This window comes from Ochotona princeps, chromosome 8, assembly GCF_030435755.1.
Source record: "Ochotona princeps isolate mOchPri1 chromosome 8, mOchPri1.hap1, whole genome shotgun sequence".
In the NCBI taxonomy this organism is placed as follows: domain Eukaryota; kingdom Metazoa; phylum Chordata; class Mammalia; order Lagomorpha; family Ochotonidae; genus Ochotona; species Ochotona princeps.
The window spans coordinates 17,425,595-17,447,083 of NC_080839.1; the positions used below are offsets into that span (position 1 = coordinate 17,425,595).

A 21,489-nucleotide genomic window follows, 5' to 3' on the forward strand; every position below is an offset into this window, starting at 1 on the left:
GGCAGAGAGGATAAGTCCATCGCTGGTAGTCACACAATTACGAAGTGGAGAAAATGAGACTGGGATAGACATTAGCTAGGAGGAAACCCCAGGTTCTTAGTCACCATGTCAGGAAATCTGTAGAGAAGATTTCTTCCTTGGAAAATTATATGTGTTTAAAGGTGATACTTCTCATGTTCAGGGCTAGCTTTCTCACTGACAGTCATAAAACTTGAGTATGTTTAACAAGTCAATGACAAAAAATGAAAACATTTTTGGAACACATTTAGCTGTGGTTTTCATCTGAATGCTTAAATTTGGAGATGGTTTGTGGAGCATCAGATTAAACCGCATAACACGAGGATCCGATATTGGAGTGCCATTCCAATTCCAACTACTCTATTTCTGATCCAGCTCCCCATTAATATACCTGGGAAGGCAGCAGAAGAAGGTCCAATTACTTAGGCCTGATGAGATACCCGAGTGGAGCTGTGAGCTCTTGGATTCATCCTGACCCAGCTACAAACTTTATGGCCATCTTAGGGGAGCAATCCAGCATATAGAACTTTCGTTTTCTTTGTCTCATTCTTTGTCACTAAATAAATAAAATAATTTCCCAAAAGGAATTAAGACATACTTTAGTCTTTTTCAAAGATGAGCATTGCCTCTGAGAGCCTCACATTGCAGCCTTGAGTCGTTGCTTAGGCTGATCCCAATCAGGGACCACCTCCAAAGAGAGGTTCATGGAACTTTCCTTGGGGTATCTTTCCTTTTTCTGGCATGCTGGAGATGAAATTCCACGGAGGACTCTGTCAGAGTGTTTTCTTCCATTTTAAGAACCTGTTTCCTTCTCATTAATTTTATAAGCGAATCTTTAAAAATTCAATGTTGCTTGTAAAGAGAATTGTATTTGAAGATTAGGGCTGTATCTTTAGCAGATACCTACTGTGAATGTATTGCTCCATTCCCTAGGTTTGTCTTCTACTCTAGTGGTTGTTTATTGTGCAGGAGTAGTGCAAGATTGCTTGATGCAATCCCACCTTTCATTGTTGTTGCTGTTGCTTTCGTTGCTTATGCTTTTGGTGTTATGCCTAAGAAATCCATGCCAAGGCCAATGCCAGTATTATTATCCTCTATGTTTTCTAATGGAAAGCATGTTTAAATGCTTAAATGTGATGTTTAAATCCTTAATAAATTTTGAACTGATTTTTTGTGTATATGGTAAGATAAGGGTCTAGTTTCCCTTACAACTCAAGAGCAAAACCCTGATAACCCAATTTAAAAGATAGACAAAGGACTTGGATACACAGTTCTCCAAAGAAATTACAAATGGCAACAGTTACATGAAAAGATGCTCAACATCACTAATAAGAGAAATGCAAATCAAAACCATAATATGAGGAAACTTCATACCTGTAAGGAGGGCAACTATAAAAAAATAATAACAGAAGAGTGTTGTTACGGATGTGGACCAAAGGAAACTCTTGTTCTGTGGTGATAGGAATACAAAATGGTGCAGCCGCTAGGGAAAAAGTATTGTAGTTCATCAAAATATCAAAAGTGGAACTGCTGTACAATAATGTTTTAGTTTTTCTACTGAGCATATCCAAAAGAATTGAAGCCAGTATCTCAAGGAGACATATCTTCTCCCCCATTTTCATTGCAGCACTATCCATGAGAGCCAGAATGTGGAAACAACCTCAACATCCATCGGTGGATGAATGGATAAGGAAAATGTGGTAAATGGAGACAACAGAATATTGTTCACCTCTAGAAAGAGGAAAGCCTATATATGTTCATTTTGTATTTTTGCATGAAGATTGTCTTATATCACAGAAAACATACAATAGTTGTTCTTTTGTGACTGGCTTATATGTAAACAAGTATATACATACATTTTGATGGATGATCTGTAATGGAGACTAGCATACTGGAAAGTGAAGATACAGTATGGCACACATCTCTACTCCCGAATAAAAGGAGGACTCCCAATGAAGCAGTTAAATGTACCTGGACAGTATGATAGTAGACTTTCTATCTCTGCCTATACCTATAATGCCATGGTGAATTTAAATAACTTCTAACTGTTACTAAAGGTGATACTAGTATGATAATATGTGGGGAAATGGCAGGAGGGGAAAAGAGGGAGGGAGAAAAGGGAGTGGGAAGAGAGGAATCTCTATACCTACAAACCCACAGGAACAGAGCAGAATGGTAGCTGCCAGGGGCTGGGCACAAGGCAAAATGGGGATTTGTTCAAGGGGCATAAAGTTTACATAACACAAGATGCATAGGTTTTAGAGATATGCTATGTAGCACTGTGCCCATTGTTAATAAAACTGTATTCTGCACTTAAAATTTTAAGAGAGCAGCTATGCTTAGCTATAAAATAACATTTCACAACTGTGACTGTAAGTGTTTAATACAATAGTATTTATTCACTCAATGAATAATATTTATATTCACTACAGTATTTATTGTTTTGCTGATGGTTGACTGATGTTTTGATAATCTTGCAGAAAAACATGCCAGGCCTAGAAATGGCATCCAGTCCTGAGATTTCTCCACATTAAGTAAATTTTTTATGAGAGGTTGTTAAATTCCATTTCTCCAGAAGCCTTTCAAACACTTATAACACCATTTTTTCAATTTTCCCTCTTATTTGTATTGTGTTGAAATGTATGTCACACAAACATCAGGGTCAAGCCCCTAGAAAATGGAACAGGAATAGTTTTAGTGAACCTCTCCAAGCTTTGTGAGTCATGTCAGAGCATGAGCATTTCTGAAGGAAAGTGGATTTGTGTTAAATACATTAACACACGTCACTGAGATCATCCTGCATGGCAATACAAAATGATACTTTTATGAAATCCACATGTAGATTTTTCTCATATTGTGAATTTCCCAGAAATATTTTGGAGACCCCCTCACAGGTGCCATGTCCTCCTGCCAAAGAGCTCACCTCAAAATTCACTTTTTCAAAAGCTTCCAGGGCCTCCACATGATTGATGCCTTCCTTGTCCAGACACTCAGTCAAATCACGGCACCACATGATTTGAGAAATAGTTAGGATAACCTGCAAGAAAACATCTCTGTTAAGTGTGTGATGGCATCTCACCCAAGAAGAATTCACAAAGTTACCAGGTGCTAGTTACTTGAGAAGGATGGCCAGCAGTCACCCACTCTGTCCTCGGTTTGCTCTGATAGTCGGCGATGGCAGCTTTGCACAAACGACGCAGAGACGTGAACATGGCTTCCTCTACCTTACCAAGCCATTCTTCCACATTACCTCGGGCTTTCAGACCTTTGCCCAGACCTACCTAGAGGGTCATCAGAGCAACAAGAAAATGGCTGATGTGAGTCTCATGAATTGTATAACTGCTGAGCTTGTAGATACTGAAGTTTGACCACATCATTACTTATTGCTTAATTTTAATGCTCCCCATTGAGGCAACCCCATGCAAATGTAGTTGATAGACAGTACATTTCTTCATCACTTATTTTATATTTCCTACTTCTGACATTCAATTTCTGCCCTCAATACTCTGAAATCTTATCTCATTGACATTACTCACGTCTCTTCTCTGAAAACCCGACAAATGCTTCTCGGTCCTTTTATTTTTCAGATTTCTGGCCACCTGTATATCCTACTTATTTTGGTCTCTTGCATCGGTTGGTCTACCCTAATTTAAAATTTATGTTTTCCCATGATCCTATCCATAGTGCCTCACTCCCACCCCTTTCTCTTTTGCAACTAGCAATGATTAAATTTTTCTGCAAGAAGATCAATTCAGGCCAGATAAAATGCTCACGGGTTCCTGCTACTCCCTTAGATATGTCACTCTGCTCTAACTACATCCAACTCCTTGGCATTTCCCTGCATACGTCCTCTGTCTGGAGTGCTCTTATCCTTCTAAGCCCACCTTATTCCACCGTCTTCTAATGTATTCACCTACCATATGCTAGCAGCTGCACAGGGCTCTAGAGTTGCTACTGCCAGTAATTAACACTCATGTAGTGCCCATCGGGTACTGCTCTCAGTAACTGATATGGTAACACTCACAAAGTGTCATCTTCCCATTGATCAGGAACCTGTACTAGTTCCCATTTCATTGATGAGTGTGAAACGTGGGATTTGAATCCAGGTAGCCTGGCAGTAGAACTGGAGCTCTTCACTAGTCCACTATTGTTTTTCTTGTGGAAAGTTGAATAATATACAGCTCCAATTTTCTCCACTTTTCTTTCCAGAAAACAGAGCTTGGTTTCTCTGCTATGGAATTTACTATGGTGATTTTTAATCCTTTGACTAAGTCTCCATTAGACTTTGAACCCTTTGAACTTTTATCTTGGTTATGCAGGATATCTCAACCAACAAGCTAACAGAGTGAAAATCAGATACCTCCATCTCCAGCCCCAGAAGAGTAACAAGATTTATAAAGAATCATCGAAAAAAAGTACCTCACCCTTTCTCCCTCTGGTGACAGCATCGCTAAAATATCATTAGTATAAATTTTTTCTGGTTCTCCTTCCATACCAGGAATCTTCCCTTCAGTGGGAGGCATGAGAGCAAATTCAAGCTTGGAAATGGAGTCAAAGCATTTCCTTAAGTGTGGCTGCACAGCTTGCGGATTTCGTGTCTGGGCCAAAATCTCCAGAAGTTCATCATTTGACAAGAAGTAAAACCTATAGTAAAAAAGATTCTTAAATTAAAACTTGAAACTGAAAAAATTCTTCAGCCACTTTCATTCCCCATCCACTCATTTCCCGGACTTCCTGATATATGAATCCCAGATTCATGGGAGTGGCCACATATCTCTAAATAGCAATGTTTTAAATATTAGTGATAATGCATCTCAAAACCTAGAACTAATATTTAATAATAAAATATGGATATTTTGGAAGGCAAAATGGAGATGTCTCAGATATCTGAAAATATATCTGCCATCTCATTCCAGGAATTCATCAAAACAAAATGAAGTTAGCATATGACAGAGTTATATGTACTTTCATGCTTACAGTAGCTCAATTCATAATAGCTAAGAGGTGGAACCAACCTAGCTGCCCACCAATAGATGACTGGATATAGAAAATGTGGTCCCTATACACTATGGGATACTACTCAACCATAAAGAGGAATGAAAGTTTGTCTTTTGGAATTAAATGGGCACAACTGGAAACCATTATGCTTAATGAAATAAGCCAGTCCCCCACAAGTAAATATTATATATTTTCCCTAATTTGTGATAACTAATACACAGAGTATAGAAAATGTAACCTGCAAGTACGATAGTGACTCTTTGGGATGTGATTAGTGTGTACAGCCTTTGTTTATATTCCCAAGGAGCAGTAGCTTTTTGCTTTTTTGTTTGCTTTTTTTGGTCTGTAATTATTTCTTTCTACTTACATTGTGTTGATATCACTACTTAGTGGAGTGCTAAGCTTGCAGAAAAATAAATATATATACTTGTAAAAAGAACTGTGAATTACATTGAATCTGTTTACATTATTATTGATTTAACATAAGAATTGAGAACTGTGTTTTGCAGCTATCATGCATTTGTTGCAACTTACACTATAATGTATTAATAAATTCTTCAAAAACATTTTTTTACAAAAAGCTTAGATATTTTTCATAAAAATAGTAAAGTACTGCCACTATAATACTGATTTCCATTTATGTGTTTGTCTTACTTGGCTCTGAGCTCCTCGGGTGATTATATTATAATCATGTGCTGCATAAAACACTTTTGTCAGCAATGAATCACATATATGAACATTGGCTCCTTAATGACATTGTGTTTGTGTAAATACACTCTTTGATCACATAATGTTGAAACTACCTAATGATGCATTTCTCAGAGAATATGCTCATTGTTAAGCCATGTGTGACTATATTTATTTTCCCTAGAATCTAGATTACTAGTCACACATGACTAGTATTCAGTGTATTATTTGCTGAACAGACAATAAATGGAAGGGTGGTTGCAGGAAACTTGCCTGGTTCTATGACTATGCACTGGATCGGTCTCCCGATCCAAAGGCATATGTCAGGTGTTCCCTGCAGCATGTGTTACTGTGAAAAGTAACAGAATATGCTCTTCCCTCACACCACTTATAACTACACGAAGTGATCCCAGTGTAGAAATAAAATCCCTATACAGATACAGGTATATACTATTAACAGCAATATAAGCAAAGGAAAATTGTGTAGAATAGTATTTTACCATAGATCAGGAGTAGCAAAACTGCTCACAAATCTGGCCTGCCACTGATCTATGTAAATAATTTTACTGTCACACAACTATAAAGATACAGTTGCTGTGTCTCCTGTGCTGCAATAGCAGAGATCAGTAGCAACAGCAGGTATTGGCAAAGCCTTAAATATGTACTTTATGTCTTTTAATAATAGTGTTAAAAACTGCTATTCTAAAGAACTAAAAATATTCTTCTAAATGTTGTTTTTTATCTAACATAATTACTGTACTGTGCCTATACCCTTCAAATCAATCCAAAGGTATTTGATTCATTATCTTAAATATCCTATAACAGGTAATGGTAATAAACTATTAATGTTTAAGACAGTGGTTTTCAAATATATTCTTTTCCAGTCAACAAGGGCCCATTTAAAAAATTGCTACCCATGTTCTTAACTGCCTCATATTTTGAAGAATTAAGTGGACAAACCAGCATCTAGCAAATGCTCTAGTTTGTTCCCTGTCAACTTGACAATGCCTTGGATCTAGGGGAAGTGGGGATGACATTTCCAAGTTGAGGATTAGATTCTTCCCGCAAGATGATTTTCAATAACACAGGCAAGATGGAAGGAAAGCAGAAACCAGGACTGAAAATAAAATCTTATTTGTTTTCAGGGGTCCTGCTGATAATCATTCCTTTTTCTATTTCTGGGAGCTGAGTCTTTCTGTACTCACAGATTTCCTTGAAGTGGCACCCGGTTCTTCCCTATGTCTCTGGTGCCTGTGAAGGACTCTTTAACTCCTTAAATAGGAAATGTTTTGCTTTAAATATCAGGGTGGCTTCTGCATTCCTGACCAGAGGTGGTGATGAACTGCTACAGTCTCAGCATTGGCTGAAGCTCTAGGATCAGAGTCGCCAATCAGTCACACATTTAAAAATAGATGCCAGCTCACCTGGGATGTGGGTGCAGACTGCAGGGCCCTTACTCACATGAAGGCAGCAAAGCTGCTAAGGTTGGAGCAGTTGGACAGAGTCCTTTAGGTGCTCCACTTTCCCCTGAAAGAAGCTACTCCTGGCATCCCAGAGAGCTTATAAAGTCTCCACCAATAAACCTGAAGAAAACTCTGGTTGCTGTTGTTTTTGACATATACCACGGTGGACACATGCATACATGGGCATGCCCACATGTATACCAACACCCAAATCAGCAAAAACGACGCTGCAATCAGGTTACCCACTTAAATCTTTGGTGCACATTGTGGCTTTATGCTTGAGACTTACCCTCCCCAACAAGATGCCAACTGGACTTTCAATACCGAAGAACTCTCTCTCTTTCTCTCTCTCTCTTTTTAGTTTTTAGCTCCATGACATTTTGAGGTTACATCTTCAAATTGATCAATAATCTCAACTACTGAAACATACACTTGGTTGCTTTATATACTTACCTTGGAAAGATCACTCTTTTCGATTCTAGATATGCCTCCAGACACTTCTGAATTTGATCAAGTAAAGCATTATTGTTTTGAAAAGTCTCCAAAAGACCTGTTCAATGGAGGAAGGGGAAAGCACTGGTAAAATTGTGTTAAAATAGATAATTTGGTGTTTTAAAATATTTATTTCCTTTTTTAAAAAGAAAGGATTATTTATTAATTTGAAAGTCAGAGTTACAGAGAGAGAAGGAGACAGAGAGAGAGAGATTCCATTTGCTGGTTCATTCCCTTAGATGGTCACAACAGCTGGGGTTAGGCCAGGCCAAAATCAGGAGCTAAAAACTTCATTAAGGTCTCCCAGAGGAATGGCAGGGGTCCAAGTATTTGGGCTGTGTTTTGCTGCTTTTCCCAGAGGTTAGCCCACTTCAAAGAGTAACAGCTGGGACCAGAACTGACACCTACATGGGAAGCATTTGTTGCTGGCGGCAGCTTTACTTGCTATGCTACAGTGCTGGCCCTCATAATATAACTTAAAATCAAAATTTTAAAAATGTTAACTTTTTAAAATTAAAAAATTTAGGTTTATTTATTTTATTTGAAAGAATTATATACAAAGAGGGACAGAGAAAGAGGTCTTTTTTCTTCCATATGGTTCATTTCCAAAATTGTCACAACAATCAAAACTTGGATGATCCAAAGCTGGGAACCAGCAGTCTCCCATTTGGGTGCAGTATCCCAAGACCTGGGGCATCCTCTTTCGCTTTCCAAGGCCATAAGCAGGGAGCTGGATCTGAAGTGGGACAGCTGGGACTCAAACCGTGCCCATATGGGATGCCAGAGCCACAGGTAGATGAACATTGTGCTATGCCAGCACATTGACCCCCTCCCCAAATACTTTTTAAAAAAGATTTATTTATTTTTTTATTGGATAGTCAGATATAAAGAGAGGAGGAGAGACAGAGAGGAAGAGCTTCCATCCTCTGGTTCACTCCCCAAGTGGCCGCAATGGCCAGCACTGAGCTGATCTGAAGACAGGAGCTTCTTCCGGGTCTCCCACGCAGGTGCAGGGACCCAAGGCTTTAGGCTGCCCTCAACTGCTTTCCCAGGCCACAAGCGGGGAGGTGGATGGGGAGTGGGGCTGTTGGGATACGAACCAGCACCCATATGGAATCCTGGCATGTGCAAGGAGATGACTTTAGCTGCTAGGCTATTATGCTGGGCCCTGACTTTTTAAAAGCTTTTGTTTTATTTGATGGAACAGATACAATATATTAAAAATATCTACAATACCAGGATACGCATAAATAGCATAATGATGGACTTATGACTATTTATGAAGGCCTATACTAGCGTAATGATATAGGGGAAATCAGTGGCAGGGTGGAGATTTGGGGAGGAGGAGAAGGGAAATCGTTGAGTCTACAAAACTGTATTATAAAGTAATAATAAAATAAAATTAAAAATATTTGTATTTGGAAGGCAAAGTTATAGAGAAAGAAACAAAAAGGGAGCGAGGGAAGGAGAGAGAGAAAGATCTTCATTCTACTGGCTTACTCCCCTCCTCAAATGGTCATATAGCCAAGCAGGGTTGGAACAGGTGAAAGCTGGGAGACAGGATCTTCATCCAGGGTTCTCACGTGGGTACAAGGGCCCAAATACTTTGTCCATCCTCCACTGCTTTTCCCAAGCCATTAGCAGGGAGCTGGATTAGAGGTGAAGCAGCTGGGACTTGAACCAGCACTCATATGGTATGTCAACAGTGCTAGTGTTTAAAAATTATAATTAGTGGATGTGGCATACAGAATAACAGCCCCTCAGAGATATCTATATTGTAGTTTCCTAAAAATGTGATGAAGTTAAGTGTCTTGGTGAGGAAGAATGCCCTGTATCACATGGTAGGCCCAATATACACACAAGGGCCCTTGAAGCAGAGCACCTGAGAAGGAACTATGAAGGCAGGTTTGCTGACTGGAAAAGAGCCAAGTACCAAGGAGAATGGGAAATTTCTATAAATCGCAACATGTTCAAGTTTTATCATTTTTCAAACTTTTCCTGCTTCTGTTTTATGTTAAGAGTTTTTGAGAGAGAAAAAAAAAGCATGAAAGCTGTCTGGGAATGCTCACCCTGATGGGCTACGTGGTGCATTTACTGAACAGCCAGTAAGCTTACTGAGGCTTTGAGACAAAGCCTAAGATTCAATAATCAATTGCACCTCCACGGAAACAGGCCCTACTGAACCACATTTCAGCCTTGAGACTAGAATTGCAGCAAACGGATAACATTTTCACTTGCTTTAATGAATCAGTTAGTAGTAAGGTGTGGAGATTTTTTGTGGCTGTATGAATATAGGAGAGCATGGGTCAACTGAAAATAAGCATGCCTTTCTTGAGATGGGAACATCACCTGTCCCCTGGGGCCACATCCCCAAATTATACAAACAGTAAAAATGAGCAGGTCCTTGTATGCCAAAATTACAAACCAGAGAGATAACAATGAGAAAACTACAGTGTTCAATTTGCGTCACTTCTCAAGAAGGCAAATATTCCTAGTTGCCAATGCCAACTAGAAGGTCCTGCATAGTAGAGTATGACAGGTGACAGGCATTTGGTTTTATACCTGGCTGAGTAGCAGCTCGGAGAGCATTGGGCAGCCGGTTCACCTTCCGCATGATTTCTTTCCATGACTTGTCCACCTGAAGGAACATCTTGGCCTCTGCGGGCAATTGCCTTTGAATATCCGGAGCATTAAAGATGCTTTCTAGGTAGAGCCAGTTTCTCTGGCAGGTCAGCCATTCCTCCTTAAGGAAAAACACAGACATTATCAAATGTCAACATCCAAGTTGCAAATGAACCTATGGATACACTGAAAGTCATTGCTTGAGGAGATCACTGTAGCTTTTTCCTTGGGGGCTGTTTTGTGGCTCCTCACAGTTCCTTTGAAATGAAGCCTTCTAAAGAAACTGAAAATAAATAAAAACAATAACTGCATATGAAGAAAAAAAAAGAAATGAAACTTTCTTAATGGGTCAAAGACTCACATGAAGCTGATCTCACTCCACTCTCTACTAAGTAGAAGTACAATGAGTCGCCAGCATGATAATATGAATGGACTCAATCAAACCAGATCAAAGTGGGAAGAGGAGGACCCAGCATGACAGCTCAATTGGCTAATCTTCCTACATAGGTGCCAGTTTGTGTTCGAGATGCTCCACTTTCCTTCCAGCTCCCTGTTTGTGGCCTGGGAGAATAGTGAACAATGGCCCAAGTCCTTGGGTCAGTGCACCCACATGGGATACCCAAAAGAAGCTCCTGGCTCCTGGCTTCATATTGGCTCAGCTCTAGACATTGCAGCCATTTGGAGAGCGAACCAGGGGATAGAAGATCTTTCTCTCTATCTCTCCTTCTCTCCGTAAATCTGCCTTACCAATAAAAAGAAATAAATCGTTTTTAAAAAAAGTATTGAGAGGATACATTTGATGAGGATACAAGATGCTTACTTAAAGAAATTTGAAGGGTCCAGGAGATGGTAAATGTACTGAGTATTTTTAAATACATGCAGGGTTATCATGGAAAGGGTTTTTTTGGTCATCTCAATCATGTCTCCATTCTTCCCTAACCTGTTTTTGTTAAAGTTACATTTATTTGAAAATCAGAGTTAGAGGGAGACACACAGGGTAAGAGGGAGAACTTTCCATTTACTGGCCCCCTTCAAATTGATGCAATGGCTAGAACTATGCCAGGCTTAAGCCAGGAGCTCCATTTGGGTCTCTCACATGGGTGCAGAAAGCAAAAGATTGGGCCATTTTCCACTGCTTTCCTAGGGATATTAGCAGGGAGCCGTATTGGGAGCAGAGCAGTTGAGATTCTAATTCATATGGGATACTAGCACTGGAGATGGTGTCTTATTCCATCATGCCACAGTGCTGGCCTCCCAGCTGTTTTTGTTGTTGTTGTTATTGTTGTTGTTTTACCAGCTGTTTTTAAGTAAAGAAAATCAAAAGGATACAACCTGTTCATGAGCTGATGACAGACCATATGGTAAACACAGAAGACTAGGAGGAAGAAAAAAATCATCTATTGCTACTTTTTAAAGTGGCAATTGCTATTCATGAATATATCCTGGAGTGAGTTTGAACCTGGTGGTTAAGGTGCTGCTTCGGACAACCAAGTACAGCATCCGAGAGACTGAATTTAATCTCTGCTTGTTGTCCATTCCAGTTTCTTGTAAATCCTGGGAAACAGCACTGTTGGCTCAAAGGGTTGAGTCTCAGTAGATTGACCTCCTGGCTCCCTGGTTTGACACCTGCCTGGGGTTGTTCCAGGTATTTGGAGAGGGAACCAGTAGGTGGGAGCTCTGTCTATCCTGCTTCTCAATTTAAAAATGAACTAAAATAAAACAGAAAGAGTAGTCTTTAAAAAATAAAGGAATCAGAAACACTCAGTAAAGAAATCAGAGTCAGAAATTAGAGGTTGTAGATCAAAGTGCTCCTACCATTTCATGTGTAGGTCTAAAACCCATGAGACAGCCTCTCACTTCTCACTCTCCACTGTGGAGTTACCCCCAATCATTTCTTGGTTTATCTCAAGTTCTGCACCATTGATACAGATGGTTCTTTGGAGAGTTCCCACAATGCAGCACAGGCTTCTTTGAAGAAGCTCTATGAAATCACATGTTTTAACTGTGACCTGTAAAAACTGGACCATTTCTAGGGTTCAGGTATTAATCCAGGGGACAGGACAGCAGTAAGATTCCTTAATTGGTTGTCTTTGTAGCATTTGGGAACAAGTGATCTTTCCCTATTTACGGCCTTTCTCATTTCACTTGTAATATATATATATATATATATATATATATATATATATATATATATATATATATATTTTAGAGTAAAATGCATAGACCCTAAAAATACTTAAATAAAGCTAAAAATCTGAAGTGTAAGAGAGAGATTGGGTGTGAGCGTAAGTAAGATCACTGCAAGCAGATTCTCTGTATTACTGGGGGGGGTGGTAATCTGAGATGCAATAAAATAAAAAGAGAGGTGCACCACAAGCAACCATTCCAAGGAGACCTCGAGCAACAGTGAGTGTTCTTCTAGTTAAACAGGGTGTATGGTCAGACACTCCAGGTGGCTTCAAGGTGTGCTGCTGATGCTCTTGCATGCTCCTCTCCTGTAAGTGACATGCTTGCAGCAAAGGTGACAGGATGTATAGGACTACAGAATATAGTTTCCTCCCCACCTTCCCCGCTGAAACAAATATTCATATTGTGGAAGTCCACACACACAAAAAATTGTGGGCAACACCTAAGTAGGGATGATGACCTCCAGCTGAGAGTCAGCACAGCATTGAAGCCATTGGTCCTAGACTTATGAGGAAATCATTTCTGCCAACTACCTAAAGAAATTTGAAAGAGGGACTTTCTTCATTTGAAATTCTGAGAACCCTGTCTAACTGAAATCTCAACTATAGCCTTATGAGACTTTAAGCAGAGGACAGTTAAATTGTATCTGAATTGTTAACCCACAGAAACTATAAGATCATATTTTTGCTTTAGTCGTCTAACAAACATTTATTGTTTGTGGTATCTTGTTATATAGCAGAATAATAATATAAGGGCAACGGCAACAGCAATAAACGGCATAACCATGTAAAGAAAAGCTCAATAAATGTGCATTTTCCTTAAATTCTGAACATAATATCAACAATGAATTCTATATTTTTGGTCTTTTCAAGATTAATTTATTCTATTTGTAAGGCAGAGTTACAGAGAGAGGAGAGAGAGGGAGAGGCAGAGATCTTTCACTCTCCAGATGCCCATAACAGCCAGGCTGGGCCAGGCTAGTTCAGGCTGAGGTCTGGAGGCAGAGCTTCATCTGGGTCTCTCCTGTGGGTGTAAGCATCTGAGCGCTTGTATCACCTCTACTGTTTTCCGGGTGCATTCTCACCAGAAATGAGATGGATTAGGAGGAGCAGCCAGGAGTTGAGCCACACTCTTATGGGATGCTGGCCTTGTAGGCAGCAGCTTTACTTAACCACAACATTGGGCCCTAAGCCTTCTATTTTTAAACAATATGAGTATACTATTTAAATTATGGAACAAATTATTTCTAGGATTTTTATGGTTCTTTATTGCTATGAGCCTCTGAGTTGAAGAGATCCTTACTCACCAGGGTTTGATTGAATAAAGCAAGTTGTTTTTGCCACTCATCGACGCGAGGCTTCAGGGGTCCCACGTACCGTGAGGAGGCAATGGTAGCAATGTTTATTGTGCTGTCATCCAGAAGGACCTTGAAAGATTGAGGAAGTAGACATAGACAGCTGCACTTGTCTCTCCTGCCTGTGATACCCCAGATGCTTAATCCCAAGCGTCCATTTAAAGACAAATGAATAAACAGCTTAGTTCCTCCTACTATCTCTTACCCCTCCCCTTCCTCTCCGTGTTCTCGTTGCTGTGGCTTCCAACACATTGTGATACTCTCAGAAATCCTCTAAAGACTTCTGATTATTAAATCTTTGCAACTCCTATGATTCTTAGTGGTACAAGCTTTGTCTTGGTCTGACATTCTTCTTTCTCTTTCTGTGATTACAAGGCTGGTACTTTTTCACACAGTATGTTCACCCAGGCAGGGACTTCCCTTTCCCCCCAAATATCCTATACTGGAATATTAGCTGTTCTCTGTCCAGCGAATTGTCACTTTCCTGGTTATGTCAAGCGAGAATAAACTGAACTCACTCATCTATCAAGCTAAGTGCTTACAGGCAGCTGTCTCTCCAGTTCCTACCTTATTGTTGCCCTGTACAAAATAGCATCACTCAAGGAAAAAACATTAATCCAAAGGGAGGGTTTGTTGGTCTGAAGCAAGTGTCCGTTCCAGTTATAAACCTCTCGTGCATGAATTCCAGCATCTCATGTCATTTGGCCTCTCATACTGACTGATCTGCAGATTTCTGTCTGTTCTCCCATCCTCTTTCCAGAGTGATATCTGGCCTTTCTAACTTATACTTGGAAAAGCCATTTTATCACCATTTTAGACCTGATTACACCATAGCAGACCAATATTTTGGATTTTAAATTGGGTGATACCCCACAACTGTGCTTTCAGATTTCAAGTGAGTAAGAAAATTCCCAACATGGTAGAAATATCTATTCCTAATCTCAACAGATTCAAGGGGATTTAGCTTCCTGATGTGTATAAATAGAGAACACTCCATTATAATTTTTTGCCTTGCTTAAGTGGCTTGAGGTCCTTCTGATTTTCTTCTATGTCTATTAAGTCTTATCCAGTCTTTAAGGTCCAAACTGTCTGTGATCATGTAAAAGACTTCAATATGCACTTCATCCATAACTGATTGCTCTTTGCTTTTCTAACTTTCTCAACAATGATTGGTTACAAGTTTAAACTCTGGTACACATATGCCATTTTTAACACTTTGCTAAATACTGTATTGGCTGTATAAGCATTCATATCAATTACATTCTTATTCTGCTTTTTCAATTGGATTTCTTAAGTAGTGATTTTTATACTTAAATTTCTCATCATAATCTTTTTCCAACTGTTGGCAGAAGCTTTGCCATGAGTTTTGAATAACCCAGGTACTTACTTGTATATCATCTGTGCCACCCAAGATAAATACATCTTTGGCGTCACGGTGAGGCAGAATAACAAATTCAGTGGTTTTCCAGGAATCTTCCACCTTAAAAACAATCCAAGACATGGGATAGCTTAATTCAATGATGTTTAGCAATCAGTACACACATGTACAACAACATAGTCATTCCAATTCCTCCTCACTGTCCTTGAAATACGTAAAATTTCCTTGTTGATAAGTGATAAGGATTTGCTTAATTTTACTTGACATGTGTCAATTTATTTGAAGAACTTGTGATGCTCAATTGTACACTTCCTTTCATTTTCTGCGATAACTAAAAATGGGGAAAAAAAGCTTCTTATGCAGGTAATTAGTAGAATTGCATGTGTTTTGGGGGTAGAAAACAGTATTATAAGCAAGAAAGTCGCTTCACTGCCTTTGGAGCATTTATTACAGACTTCTCTTATGTCTTGTAAAATAACACATTTGATTTAAAGTTCTATCTTGGTATGATGTTCTTTATGTAAGCATATAGACTTCCATTTTTGTCATATTTCTGTTGGGCTATTGGCTAGATATTAGTAGTGGATTCACTGAGTGACAACAATAATAATGAGCAATAAATGTAAGGAAATGATGAAGGGGTAACTGGTAATGACAGAATAAGAGCTGTAATACTGAAAAGTACATCTAGTTTACCAAAAGGTGGTGATCTTCAAGTTGAATCCGAAACCTTTTATGTTTTCTGATTTTTTTGGAATACACTCATATTCTCCAGATTTACCTTTTTAAGAATTATTTCTAGGGCAGCTTCTCCAGAAGCCTGGCCAGAGATGTCCTGGATGTCTTGGCCAAATTCAAAAACACGCAACTCAGAGAGCCTATCCAAGGTTAATGGAACTTCGGAGTCCAGCAGAGTGGCATCTACTGCTTGCTCAATAGCTGCCCAATGTCGAAGCTTCAAAGTTGGGTTCCTCAAATCCATGATAACAGGAAGCTGGAAAACAAACACTCGCCAAGGTATGATACTTTTTATCTAGAAAACACAGACTTACTTCATTTATCTGCACAGAGAACTGGAAAGAGAAATGCTTACACTCAGAAAAAATCCAGCTAAACTGAAAATTAATTATCTTTATTGAACCCAGCAGAAAGCTAGTTTATGGCAGTCAATTAACTCAAAAGTTAGAGATGCTAGTAATCACAACAGGTTTCTCTGTAGGGAGAAAAGTAATTGAGAATTTGCCTACCTAGGGTGACCAAATTGTGATTAAGGTCATATATAAGCTAGCAAGAAGATTCAGCTACAATTTTTAAATGAATTGTCAGAGACCATGTGTGAAGTAGCGTGGCAATGTTTAGTTCTGAGGACTCCAATTAAGTGAGAGTTCACATGGAAGACTGGGAAGAATCCAAAGAAAGGTTCTCTTTAGCTGACTGGGGAAGGGGAAATGATAGGCTTTATTCCTAGGGCAACATAGCCAGTTTTAATTCTAATCTTAGCTCCTCTATGGAATAAAACACTTGATGTCCAGTGACCAAAGCAACAACCATGGTCACCTTAAAGTATTGGTGATGACCCACTAAGGATATCTGCAACAAGCGCAAAAATGGAACTTGTAAAAGAAGGTCTTTGTGTGTGGGGCGGGTGAATAGGGTAGAAATACTTGCCCAGCTCATAATTGTAGTGGCAGCAGTGGCACAAGCATCTGTGAGGATCAGAACACAGTCAGGGACACAGTGCCTTGCTAAGACCATGGCTTAATCAGAACACAAGGGAATGTTTCTCCTCAAAATCTACTGGCAGATTAACATGTATTGTGTAACAGTCATGGGCTACCTAGTGGACAGTTGTAAGAGAAAGACAGTAGGAAACAACACAAAGGGATGACCCAAGGCAAACAGAAGCAGAAATTTAAAGATAACATGTCTAAGCCCAAATGCAAGATATCATTTGAAAAATGCACAAAATCTCTAGTGCAGCGAGGATAACCATCACGTAAACCTTAAACATGGAGAGGTGGCTGCAGGTGTGAGAAGAGCGGTGGGTCAGACAGCAACGCTTCAGCAGCTCTTTAAAACACTGCACAGGAACAGACAGAAAGTCTCTGAAAATGATGGCAAAACACTGGAAGCCAAAATAGAATCCAAGTACCTATGAAACTGTGTTACATAATACAATGTAATTAATGAATTAAAAAAAATAAATAAAATAATAATAATTAAAAAAGATAAATGAAGAACTGAAAAGTAAAGAAAGTGAGACTTCTAAGAAAATGTCAGTGCTAATGAGAATCCTATGTAGAATTGTTACTGAGAAGAGCTGCAAAGAGAATAAGCTCATCAACGTTATCTCCTTAAGTTCAATAATTCAGATGGAATGGATAATTTTCTCGAAAAATTCAAACTATAACCTCCCTGATATATATTAAAGAGATTGAATTTGTAAGGAAATTTTAATTTTGTAAAAGTCAATCAAAAAGAGAAAACTTCAAGCTCAGACAATTACACTATGCAATTCTACCCAACTCATTTACATGGAGAAAATAATCTTCATTCTAAGAGTAGCTTCCAGAAAACAGAAAGGTGGGGAATATTTTCTAATTCATTCTGTGAGGTAGCATCACCCTAATACTAAAAGTGTAATACAAGAAAACTATAGATTAATGTCTGTAATGAATATAGACACAGAAAACCCCACATAAATATGAGCAATATTAAAAAGTGCATTACAAGTTCATCTCAGGAATTCAAGCCTGGTATGAATTTGAAAATCAGTTGCTATAATTCACCATGTTAATGGGTCAAAGAACAACAACCATATGATTATATTCAGAGAAAATAATTTGGTGATATTCAACATTTACCATGGTAAAGATTCTCAGCAAAGTAGGAATAGAATTTTCTTTTCCTTTTTCTGTTTGTTTTTTTTTTCTTTTTTAGATTTTAATTTGTTTATTTGAAAGGCAGAGTTACAGAAGAAGAGACAGAGAAAAAGATGTTTCAACTGCTGGCTCATTCCTCAAATGGATGCAATGGCTGGAACTGGGCCTGTTTGAAGCCCCAGCTTCTATCAGGAGGTTACCGTAGGCTTCCCACGTGGATGCAGGGATCCAAGCACTTGAGCCATCATCCATTGGAAAGCAGAGCAGCCGGTATTCCAACCAGCAACCATGTGGAATACCTGCTCCAAACCTGTGCCACTGTGCTGGCCCCAAGAATTTTCTTATATTATTGTGTATATATGTATACAAACATATGTAAGCGGGTAAATCTTGACAAAAAGCCAACTCAAAATATATTGCATACCAAAACCCATAAAGACTACTAAAAAACTTATAGAACATGTTCATAAAATTAGGTCTGACAAAAAAGTTTGAATACACTGCTAACAATTTAATCCATAAAAGAAAAAAATTACAAAGTGGACTTCATTCAATTTAAAACCTTCTGGTTTGTGGCACTGTATGAGGACCAGAAAGACAAGCCACTGACTGGGAGAAACTATCTTCTTCAAGGGTTTCTATCTATAATATATGAATGACTCTTAAAACTGACTTAGACAAACCAACTCTGAAAGTGAGCAAAAGGGCTAAACAGACATTCCAATGAAGAACATAGATCATGAAAGATATTTAACGTCAGAAAGTATGATCATTATTATAGAATATTGCACATACATTAGAATGGCTAAAATCAAAACAGAGTAAAAATTCCCTCATAATAACTAGTGTGGAGGAGCATGAGGACAAACTGGCACTTCTGGCATTTTCATTCACTGCAGGTGGGAAGCCAAACTGACAGATTTATAGAAACTTAATCACACACTTCCCATACAAACTAGCAGTCCCGTTTCTAGTTATTTACCCAAGTGAACTGAGAACTTATCCACTCAGAAAGTTGTACATGAATATAAGTAGCTATTTTATTAATAATTGTTAAAAATTTGAAAGGCATCCAGATAACTTTCAACAGGTGAATGGCCAGATACCAGAATAACACTCAGCAATGAAATTAGACTATTGATTAGTGGAACCGTATGCAGGAACCTGTTTTCAGTGCTGCTAATACAAAGCATTGTAAAACTATCACCTCTGTCTAATTATAGAGTAGTTTCAATGCCCATTGGAACCCCCCAGCTGTCATTTGGATCTCACCTTTTCCACAGAGCCCGGTAACCATGAATCTACTTTCTTCATAGATTTCTCAATTCTGGATCCTTCGTATAAAGGATGCAATATATCATGTAGTGTTTTGGTGACAGAGTTATTTTACCTCACATAATTCCAAGATTCATCGTTGCTCTATCACACATTCGCATTTTACTCTTTCTAAGTGCTGAATAATACTCAGTGGAAAATGTCATAGCTGTATGGTGCAGCAGTGCGCGTGAACAAGGCTGCCCATCTCCCCTGGCTGGCCAGGACTGAGTGGATCAGTGTCTTAGTGCAACTGTAATCTATTCTTCTACTATTTCCTTCACCACTTGGGAAACTAATTCTGACTATAGATTTAAAAAAAATTATTTATTTTTATTACAAAGTCAGATATATATATATATATATATATATATATATATATATATATATATAGAGAGAGAGAGAGAGAGAGAGAGAGAGAGAGAGAGAGAGAGAGAAAGAGGAGGAGAGACAGAGAGGAAAATCATCCATCTGATGATTCACTCCCCAAGTGACCGCAACGGCTGGTACTGCGCCGATCCAAAGCCAGGAGCCAGGAGTTCTTCGGGTCTCCCACATTGTGCAGAGTCCCAAGGCTTTGGGCCGCCCTCGACTGCTTTCCCAGGCCACAAGCAGGGAGTTGGATGGGAAGCAGGGCTGCCAGGATTAGAACCAGCATCCAGTGTGGGATCCTGGCGCGTTCAAAGCAAGGATTTTAGCCACTAGGCCACCGTGCCAGACCTGAATATACCTTTTAAAGAAGAAATTCATTTCAAGACTTGGCCAATTGAAAACAGGAATGTAGACTCTGGGCTTTTGCAAAAACAAACGTGTTCTTTCCTCTCTCTACAAAGGTTCATAACTTAGTTATGGGAGAATTCTTGACTCTGGTTTCATTAGCATCAACTAGGAACTAACTGACTTGGAGTTTCTGAAATAGTTTCTACAAAACTTACCTTTTCTTTCATTTTTTCCACTCTACTTTTCAGCAGGGGCACTACATTGTTTGGTGGCAAGCCTTTTTCCAGTTGAGTCACAAATTTGGCGTATTTAGAGACCTGACTATTTAGCATTTCTGGGTCAAGGCAGTCAAATCTGGACTATAAAAAATTTTAAAAGAAGAAATTAAAACAAATGACACAAAGCAAGCTGACATAGTAAATAAATATTTTACCCCATTCGGATTTTTTTTAAAATAAATTGTTCATCTAAAACAACTGTAAACTTTTGGAAATTGCTTTACTTATTAAAATAGCCAATAATATATTAGGCATTACTGGCTTATTGTTTTCATGTTCCAAGCTCCCATACTATCAAGTGTACTATTGTAAGCTCTGTGATTTATTCCTGAAGGCCAATATTCACATAGTCTTTTAGGGAAACAAGTAGTTGATTATTACTCTTGCTGACCAAATATTTCTCCTCGGCCAGTCTCCTATTATTTGATTACATATCCATTTGACATGTGATTAGCTATATGAAGGAGATTGTTAAATTTCCATTTTTCTTTCTCTAGATTCAACATTTTCCTTCTGCCTCCTAATGAATTTTCTTGTGTATCCTAGGGTGAATGCATCCTATTTTTGGAAGTAATCATTCTAATCTGTGGTGGCAATTAGAAAATTCTGAGTGCCTTTCCTGTTTCTCAGGACTTTTTTTTTTACTTCTGAGATAGATGAATGATAATTAAATAACAGCAGGACATGTAAAATCTGTCTAACACTAGATATACTCTTTGTTTTCTGTTTTCTCCACAAAAAGGCTAAGTTCTGTATGAGTTTGGGACTTTGCTCTACTTATTCTTTATTGGTGCTTTTGGCTTCTAGGACATTAACAGGGAAACGTTTCCTGCATCACTGTTTTTTTTTTTTTTACTAAGACATGTGACTTCCAATCATAGATATCAGCATAGGGAGAATGAATGAGTAGCGTGAAAAGAAATTTGTGAAACTGATGTCTGCCTCACACCGGGAAGTACCGATGGCCATCGAGCTTGCCATCTGGAGAGCTGATCCTCATTAAGGTTTGAATGTTAAGGTTGATCCAGACACAAAACTCTGTGGAGATTAAGGTGCTTGACTCTTTAAGTATGAGAGTTTACTAATGGGGTCTCCA

At 38.8% G+C, this 21,489-nt stretch overlaps 1 protein-coding gene across 1 annotated transcript in view; it reads right to left on the reverse strand.

The window, feature by feature from the left end:
* DNAH6 (dynein axonemal heavy chain 6) overlaps positions 1-21,489 on the reverse strand; it is a 250,072-nt gene that overhangs the window by 156,990 nt on the left and 71,593 nt on the right. Inside the window, exons 18-26 of the mRNA XM_058667697.1 lie at positions 20,331-20,474; positions 15,981-16,193; positions 15,209-15,301; positions 13,774-13,893; positions 10,221-10,401; positions 7,620-7,716; positions 4,443-4,662; positions 3,135-3,299; positions 2,942-3,055 (exon numbers count right to left, since the gene is read on the reverse strand). Coding sequence (XP_058523680.1) covers positions 2,942-3,055; positions 3,135-3,299; positions 4,443-4,662; positions 7,620-7,716; positions 10,221-10,401; positions 13,774-13,893; positions 15,209-15,301; positions 15,981-16,193; positions 20,331-20,474 — 1,347 coding nt within the window. The remainder of the gene's footprint in view (positions 1-2,941; positions 3,056-3,134; positions 3,300-4,442; positions 4,663-7,619; positions 7,717-10,220; positions 10,402-13,773; positions 13,894-15,208; positions 15,302-15,980; positions 16,194-20,330; positions 20,475-21,489) is intronic.